This window comes from Pinus tabuliformis, chromosome 6 (assembly GCF_031772625.1).
Source record: "Pinus tabuliformis cultivar Carrire ecotype Pingquan chromosome 6, CPIR1, whole genome shotgun sequence".
In the NCBI taxonomy this organism is placed as follows: Eukaryota; Viridiplantae; Streptophyta; class Pinopsida; order Pinales; family Pinaceae; genus Pinus; species Pinus tabuliformis.
In genome coordinates this window covers 1,690,391-1,699,367 of record NC_142292.1, presented here as the reverse complement: position 1 = coordinate 1,699,367, position 8,977 = coordinate 1,690,391, and the positions used below count along the sequence as shown (strand labels likewise).

The 8,977-nt window shown below is 45.1% G+C and overlaps 1 protein-coding gene and 1 pseudogene across 1 annotated transcript; one reads left to right on the top strand and one right to left on the bottom strand.

Moving 5' to 3' along the window:
• Positions 1-302: 302 nt before the first annotated feature.
• On the bottom strand, positions 303-2,405 carry LOC149256901 (pentatricopeptide repeat-containing protein DOT4, chloroplastic pseudogene; annotated as a pseudogene).
• Positions 2,406-6,075: 3,670 nt separating this feature from the next.
• LOC149256900 (uncharacterized) lies at positions 6,076-6,912 on the top strand. Its single transcript, XM_089398685.1, has one exon. The coding sequence runs from the start codon at positions 6,076-6,078 to the stop codon at positions 6,910-6,912; it is 837 nt and encodes a 278-aa protein (XP_089254811.1).
• Positions 6,913-8,977: the final 2,065 nt, after the last annotated feature.

Genomic DNA, 8,977 nt, shown 5'->3' with positions numbered 1-8,977 from the left:
ATATTACCCTACATGCTAGCCTACTTAATGGACATTTACGTGCGTTACATGATATTTAAATTTATACCTAGTAGCAAAGACGCACTCTTCACAGGCATGAAGGCTCTTGATAGCTCAATTCAAATGGTCATTGGGATATAGACAGAAAAGCATTCTTTTTACTGTTGGTGCACAATATTTAGCTAAATTCTTGTTTCAGGAACATATCCCGCTGCATTAATCTGCCTCGACAAGCTCTCCAATATGTCATAGATTTCCTGCATTTGTGGGTGTGTGGTATCTCCTATAAGGAAAGTGTATATCTATTTATTTATTTCGATCCAGCTGCATCCAGGCTTCTTTTTCACACCCCTGTCCTTCATCATTTTACGCATCTCTTCAGTGCCATCCCATCTGCCATCTTCAGCATACATGTTAGACAGCAGCACATATGGGGTAGTATTTTTAGGATCCAAATCTAAAATGCGACCTGCCACGTATTCTCCTAGCTCTATATTGTTATGGGTTCTGCAGGCAGCAAGCAAACAACCCCACATAGAAGTATCAGGTTTTATTGGCATTTTGTTAATTAGTTCTTCTGCCTCATACAAGAGTCCTGCACGGCCAAGTAGGTCTATCATGCACCCATAGTGCTCCCTTGTAGGTGTGATGTGATAATATTGATTCATAGAATCAAAATATTGGCAACCCTCTTTCACTAAGCCTCCATGGCAACATGCAGACAACACAGAAATGAAGGTAACATTGTCTGGTTTCATACCAGAGAGCTGCATTTGTTCAAAGAGTTGGAGAGCCTCCTTGCCATGTCCGTGCATTGCATATCCAGCAATCATTGCATTCCATGAAACCACATTTGGGTAGCATATTTTGTAAAATTCATCTCGTGCATGCTCTAGGCTCCCACACTTAGCATACATGTCTACAAGTGCACTCCCCAAAAACACATCAGATTTGAATCTGTTTCTAATTATTTCTTTGTGGATTTCCTTACCCTGTTCTAGAGCTGCCAAGTTTGCACATGCTGTAAGAACACTAGTGAAGGTCTTCAAATTTGGTTTCACACTTGCCAGATGCATTTGACGAAAAAGTTGGAGTGCCTCTTCAGCTTGTCCATTCTGAGCATATGCAGCAATCATTGCTGTCCAAGAGACTACACTTCGTTGATGCAAATTATCAAATATATTGCGTGCAAGTATTAGGCTACTGCATTTTGCATACATCTCAATAAGGGCAGTCCCCACATAAACATTAGACTGCAATCCATTTTTTATTATTTCTTCATGGATCGTCATGCCCTCTTTCAATACTGCAGCGTTGGTACATGCTGAGAGAACACTGACAAAAGTGTTCAGGGTGCGCTCCACGCCTGCCAGCTGCATGTCATAAAAGAGTTTCAAGGCCTCCTGAGCATTACCATTCTTTGCATATGCTGCAATCATTGCATTCCATGAGATTGCATCTTTTTCTGGCATTTCCAAAAAGAGCTTGAGGGCCTCATCGACATGCCCATTATATCCATACCCTGCAATCATGACATTCCATGAAACCACATCTCTTTGGGATATTTTGTCAAACACACTGCGTGCAATTTTTATAATTCCGCATTTTGCATACATGTCCACCAGTGCATTGCTCACAAATAAATCGTACACGTATCCAATTTTGATGGCTTTTCCATGGATCTGCATACCCTGTTCCAGAGTTGCCAAGTTGGCACATGAAGAAAGAGCAGTAACAAAAGTATTTGAATTTGGAATCACCCCTGCCTTCTGCATTTGTGAAAAATATTTCAACGCTTCCTCAGCATGCCCGTTCTTCGCATATCCTCCAATCATGGTCGTCCAAGAGACAACGTTCGGATCAGCCATCTTCTCAAATAGACTTCGGGCATTCTCTATGTTTCCACATTTTGCATACATATCTATGAGGGCATTTACCACAACGACATCAGATTGAAATCCGCTTGCAATTATTTGGGTATGGATTTGCCTGCCATGTTCCAGAAGTGCTAAGTGCCCACACGATGGAAGAACAGTCGTAAAGGTAAAGTGATTAGCGTGGACACCCGATCGTTGCATTCGTTGAAAAAGCGTCAAAGCCGCCTCAGCATAACCGTGTCTCTTGTATGCTCCGATCATCACCGTCCAGGAAACCAAAGTCCTTCGGGCGATTTGGTCAAAAACTCTGTGAGCTTCTGGCAGACTACCGCACTTGGCATACATGTTAACAAGTGCATTTTGTAAATATGTGTATGGTAGTTTTCCTGTCTGTGTGATGTGAGCGTGGAGTAGTTTGCCTTTTGATAATGCTCTCTCGGAAGTGCAATCGTGCAGGAGAGAAATGTATACAGATAAGTCTACACGCAAAATGGTCAGCGCTTCTTTCAATCGACTACCTCTCGACATCTCGCGTAATTCTTATTGACGAAACATTGTCCGTTTCAGAAGAAGAGGAGCCGCAGGTGTGTAATATTTCCTCCTGAAACATGTACTCTCTGTATTGATTTCCGTAACCCTAATTTCTTTCATCTGGGTGGCCTCCGGGCTTTCTTACCCTGGGAATATAATCATCACCTCTGTTGTGTTGGAATAAACTAACTAGGACGGTACTAAGTGATGTTTAGAAACACTGATCAGATTTCCTAGTCTGGGCTGACTGAACATCAAACGGAGAGCGCATCTGATATTAGTTCCATTCCAAGAAAATGAAAATGAAGTTTTTCCATTACTTTTCAAATACTGGATCATTTGCGTGGACGATTACCTTTGGAAGCAAGCAAAAATTCCAGCTAAATACTGAGGATACCAAATCGGGCCCAGGTCTGGTTGAAGCTAACCCGCTCGACGCGAAATCACTATTGTATATATTTTATGGGGAAAGCCAATAAATAGGTTATCCCTGTTTCTTTGCGAGCGCTGTGTGCACTCACAGTGGAGAGTCTAGAGGTCCTCAATTCCATCGCTAACTTTTGCTGTGATGGGGTGGTCCGGCCTACGTTCTTAAGGAGGAGTTGAGGTATCAGGTTTTATTATCTATTAACTCCTTACCAATAATTTTTTTCCCGTTCGTTTGTTTGTTCTTTTTCTTTTCTTTCTTTGGAAATGTATGAGAAGTATAAAATAAATATAAAATGAGTTTAAGATTTATTAATGAAATAGCTCGAAATAGGTCTTTAGGTTTAGATATTGTTTGTGTGAGAGGAAATAATTTGAATAATAATGATCACTATTAATAAAGTTTATCGAGATATTACTTAAATTTTTAAATTCAATAATGATAGTTAAAAGGAAAAAAAAAAAAAAAAGCTAAAAAAAACACATTCAACTAGTTCTTTTGTTATGAAATTGTAGGAGGTCGGAGCGCGGCGGAGCAACCGAAACCCTAGCCATGGCGGAACCCTAGGGCACCTGTGAATCCTGGTCAGTTTTTCATGCAGCAAGGATATGGGCTTCTTTGGCGGTTCCTCACGAAGATCCCACCGCGGTTTGTGAATATTATTATTGTTCGGACCTCGTGAATCAACGGTTTTATCGGTTGCCTGGCGTCACCTGCTCACGGGTATACTGGCTCCTTGTTTCACGCTGCGGACCCCCACCGGTTACCTCTGTTACACAGGTCTCCATTATTTCCGCAAGGCGGTCCCCCGGGCGGTCCCCTCTGGGACTTCTCTGTATTGACAGGTAGCATGGGCGACGAAGAACTTGTGGATTACGAGGCAGACTCCACGCCTCACCAAGACATCTGGGCGCATACGAAGAGGCCCTCTATGAGACCTCGGAGTGTTGAACTGGCCTCTGGGACAACTGCCTCCTCTCTGCATCCGCATCTGCCGCTCACTGGAAAGAAGAAAACCTCTGAATGCATCCCGGCCGACTCTCCGGCCCTTGACTGTCCGCCCCTTTCCCCTGCTACTCTACACTTATTGGGCTCCTGCCTTCAATCCTCACCTTCATTCGACTCTCCGCTCCTGAATCCCACTCGGCCTGCTTTCCCTCAGCCCCCACCACCTCCGCCTCCATCGAACACACCTACACCCTCCGTCTCACTTATGCCGCTGAACCAACAGGCCTCATCTCGCATTCCGCTTTCTCTTCTTCCGGGTACCAGTTGTATTCGACCCCGCTCCCCGATTCGCTCGGGCTGCTTTAACTCTCCTCTTCTCCCGGTTCGCTCTGCGGGCTCAGCACAGCACAGTTCATCGGACCCATGTCGGAGGCTGCTAAAGGACCTTCCCTTTCGCAAGCGCACAGAGAATTTGAAAAAAGGAAGATGCCTGCATGCCATTGATTCAGACTTCAACATCACTTTTGGGGAAGAAGCTCCGCTGCTGAATGTGATGGAAACTGGCCGAAGAGTCCTGGTCGGTAGGGTAAGGGGGCGTACCTACTCAGTGGAAAGACTCAAGCTCTGGGTGGAGGAGATATGGGGCACTCTGCTTAAAGAACTTCCTGATATCAAGGTCCTTGCGAGGGGTTGGTTCGCACTGCATTTCCATAGGCCTGAATATACTCACTGGATCCTCTCCCAATATTGGCATATCGAGTTAGCACCAGTCATGCTCAAGCGTTGGGATCCCCTGTTCGACCCAGAACGTGAACAATTGGGGGCTGGACCCATTTGGGTTCGTCTTCCTGGACTGCCTATGCAATTTTGGGACCCGTATGTATTCAAGCGAATTGGGGACACTCTCGACACCTACCTGGAGCATGACAAATCCTATGAGAAAACGGGAATCATGACAATGGCCCGTATTCTTGTTCATCTTGATACCAGGCCGGGACTGGAGGAAAAAATCACTTTGCACCACTGCCATGTCTCTCGCAAGCAATTGCTGGATTACGAAGGTGTACCGTTTCGTTGCCGAAGATGCCATAAAATTGGTCATCTCTATAAGGATTGCCCACTAAACTCGGGGGTGACTTCTGAAGATACAAAGGGACCAAGACAGCAGCCTACAGTGGACCAAAATAATGGAGTTAATATTACTACGGAAGGGGAGCAGACCCATCATGAGACTCCATCCAAGCAGGCTAGCGAAGGCGCCAAGAAGAACACCAGAAGACAGGCATCATCTACTCCTGGGCCGCCTCGTACCCGACCAAAGACTGCGGCGACTGCACCTGCTCATCCGGGTAATGCTTCTATCCCCAACTGTTCTCACTATTATTCTGATGCTATGCAATCTACTATTCACTCATCTTTGCGATCCCCCACTACTGAACATATAACCCTTCCCTCCATCCCTTGCACCATTGCCCCTCCCCCTCCCACCTTCTCCACTACACCCTCCTCTCACAAAATGGACCTGGGTCTCCCTGAATCCTCCTCCTCTCCAGTAGGATCCGGATCACACCATTATCATCTCAGACCCCGGACTCGACCCAGATTACTGGGTCTGGGATCCTCCCCTGGCCGCTACCGCAAGCCAAAGAGGGGTCGACCATCTAAAATTAACTCGGCCATTCAAAATGTTGTTGCTGATGTCGCCCAGGGGCGACAATATACCATTGAATGGGCACTTAGAGCTATTGAGCCCCTGATTTGCAGTTCCCCATGATCTGGCTCTCTTACAATTGTAGGGGACTAGCCAACCCCAAAAAACGTCTGGCTCTGAAAAGACTTATATATGAATCAAAATGCGACATAATATTCCTTCAGGAAACTTTATGTACATCTGAGGCGGCGGTCCGAAGTCTACAATCTCTTCTCCCTGGATGGATTTTACATGGATTGGATGCGTGTGGCCGATCCGGTGGTCTGGTCATTGGTATTAATCCCAGGAAAAGCAGGCCTCTCTCCATTTGGGGGGGCAGAGGATTCCTTGGTATGGACATATTCATGGGAGATTTGGGTATCCCTATCAGGATTATTAACATATATGGTCCCAACCAGAATAGGCTTTCATTCTGGCAAAACTTTCTGAACGGCAATCATATCACTCCGAACACAGTGCTGGGGGGCGATTTCAACTTCTCCTTAGGGGTTGGAGAATCCTGGGGACATCATGCATAGAGTGATCCTATTGCGGAGCAAATGAACATATTAATTGATGCTCATAGACTAGTGGACATACCTATGAACAAGAAGCTCCCAACGTGGCACAATCAGCGTACTGGTGAGGCAGCTCTGGGGCGACGATTAGACAGATTTATGATGCATGAGGAGCTGATTCAACTGTTCCCCCTGTATAGACAATGGGTCAGCACTGGGGGTCTATCAGATCATCACCCGATTCTTCTTCAGGTCAGCGATAAAAAATTGAAGCCACGCTCCCCTTTTAAATTCTTTGCTGGATTCCTCAAAGAGCAGGATTATTTGAAGATGGTCTCGGATTTCTGGACTTCACAACCTCCCCTGAGAGAGCGGAGAAAAGCGATGGATTTCTGTGATAGACTAAAGCAACTAAAGGAACTGACTGAAAGCTGGGCGAGGAAAAAGAGAATCGGTGATGAACAACTACTAAAGGACATAGAAGATCAGATAGCTTTACTGACAGATGAAAAGGGTACTGGCTACATCGAGGACTCGAAATCTGCAGTGAATCAATTACTTGGGAAAAAATCAAGGATACTACAAGAAAAGGAGGAGCTGTGGAGGCTAAAAAGCAGATCCATATGGCTCAAAGCTGGAGACAGTAATACTAAATTCTTTCATAATCTTGCTAATGGCAGAAAGGCATCAAATACCATTTGGAAACTGCCATGTGAACCGGATGGATGGGCCACCACGCACCAGCAACTTGCTAAATTGGGGGTTTTACACTTTAAGCAACAATTCACTGCACCGAATGTTATTAACCTCCCATACATCATTAATCTGGCAGGCAACTTCCCCCGCTTTGTGGAGCAGGAGGACATCGAAGATCTTACTCAACCGGTCACATTACAGGAGCTGGAAAGTACTCTCAAATAGTTTAAAAAAGACAAGAGTCCAGGGCCGGACGGATGGCCTGTGGAGTTCTATCTTGCTTTCTATGATATAATGGGTGAAGATTTATTGGAAGTCATTGAGGAGAGCCGGATCACTGGCCACATCCATCCGCCCATGAACCAGACTTTTATTGCCTTGATACCTAAAACTGATGACCCCTCATCCTTCAACGATTTTCGTCCTATATCATTATGTAATTGTCTCTACAAAACTATTGCCAAAATCATTGCCAATCGCATTAAGCCCATTCTATCCACTCACATATCTGCAGAACAGTTTGCCTTCCTCCAAAATCGCCACATCCAAGAGGCCATTGGTACTGCCCAGGAAGCCTTACATTCCATTAAGCTGAAGAACCTCAAAGGCATATCACTAAAGATTGACCTTGCAAAGGCTTTTGACAAGGTAAACTGGCTCTATTTGAAAATGATCCTCACCCATTTGGGCTTCCCCCACATGCTCACTAACTGGATAATGGGATGTATATCTATTGTCTCCTTCGCTATCCTTATCAATGGTTCGGCCTCCACCCGCTTCAACATAAACCGAGGAATCAGGCAAGGCTGCCCTCTTTCCCCTCTTCTCTTCCTTATTGTCATGGAAGGACTCAGTAGGCTTATTGCTACTGCTAAAAGGAATGGCGACTTTAGCGGACTAAAGATTACGGATCAGTACTATCTTACTCACCTATTATTTGTTGATGACATCTTAATCTTTTTGAATGGAAGTGTCCGGGACTCCATAGCACTAAATAATATTCTTCAGCTCTTCTGTAAAGCCACAGGCATGGTGATCAACGGGGAGAAATCTACCAGGTCCATGATGGGGTGCACTTATCAGGAATCTCAACTGGCGACTCAGCATTTCCCCTTCTTGGAAAATAATTTGCTGGATGGCATCAAATATCTTGGCTTCAGACTAAGGCCGGATGGGTACAAAATTGAGCACTGGTCTTGGCTTATCAACAAAATTGAAAAAAGGATAAATTGCTGGCATCATCGCCTTCTGTCTAAAGCAGGCAGACTTCTGTTGATCAAATCTGTTCTTGAGGCAACCCCAGTCTACTGGATGTCTCTCACATGGATCCCAAAGAGTATTCTTCAAAAAATACAACAACTCTGCAACCGTTTCCTGTGGAACGGCAACAAAAAGGGGAAGACTTTTGCCTGGACTAGATGGTCTTTGGTCACTACACCAAAGAGTTGGGGAGCTTGGGGTCTGAAATCTCTATCGGAATTTGCCCACGTGTTGACTGCAAAGCAGGGATGGTCACTTCTCAAACCGAACAGTTTATGGGCGGAAGTCATCCACCAAAAGTACATCTGGCCCTCAAGCATCATTGACTGGATGCGCAGACCCCATTGGAACCGTCAAGGCATTTCTGCGATCTGGAAGGCCACCCTTAACGCTATGCCGCTCATCAGAGACAACCTGCTATGGCGAATTGGTAATGGTTCACAAGTCCGCATTGGCTTAGACCCTTGGCCTGGCTCGGGGAATGCACACCTACTACCGGATGGCTTGGTTCGTCATCTCAACAACAGGGGCATAAAATATCTAGCACAGATTGGTGATCTGCAACATTCAACCATTTATACACAGGCCTGGATTACTGACCAACAGTGGCAATTGACAGATGAATGGTACTCCAATTGGAAAGGCTATATACAGGCACTAACGGAATCACACATCAAGTTACAGGAAACAGAGGATGAGTTAATCTGGGCGCATGCAAAATCTGGTTACTATGCTCCGAAATTTGGATACTACAAGTTGATCGAGGCAAAGAAGCCCGACATGCTAAAATCCTGGTGGTCAGCCATTTAGCATTTACAAGCTCAACCAAGAACTCGATTGCTCATGTGGAACATTCTCGCTGACAAATTACCAACTGGTTCCATCCTCAGGAAAAGAGCTTTTGCTGGACCAACATGGTGCGTCCTTTGCAGAAAGGAGGAAGAATCAACTATACACCTTTTTCTTACATGTGAGGTTACAAAGGATTTATGGAATCAGGTCACACATGCCCTCAACTTAAATACTGTTT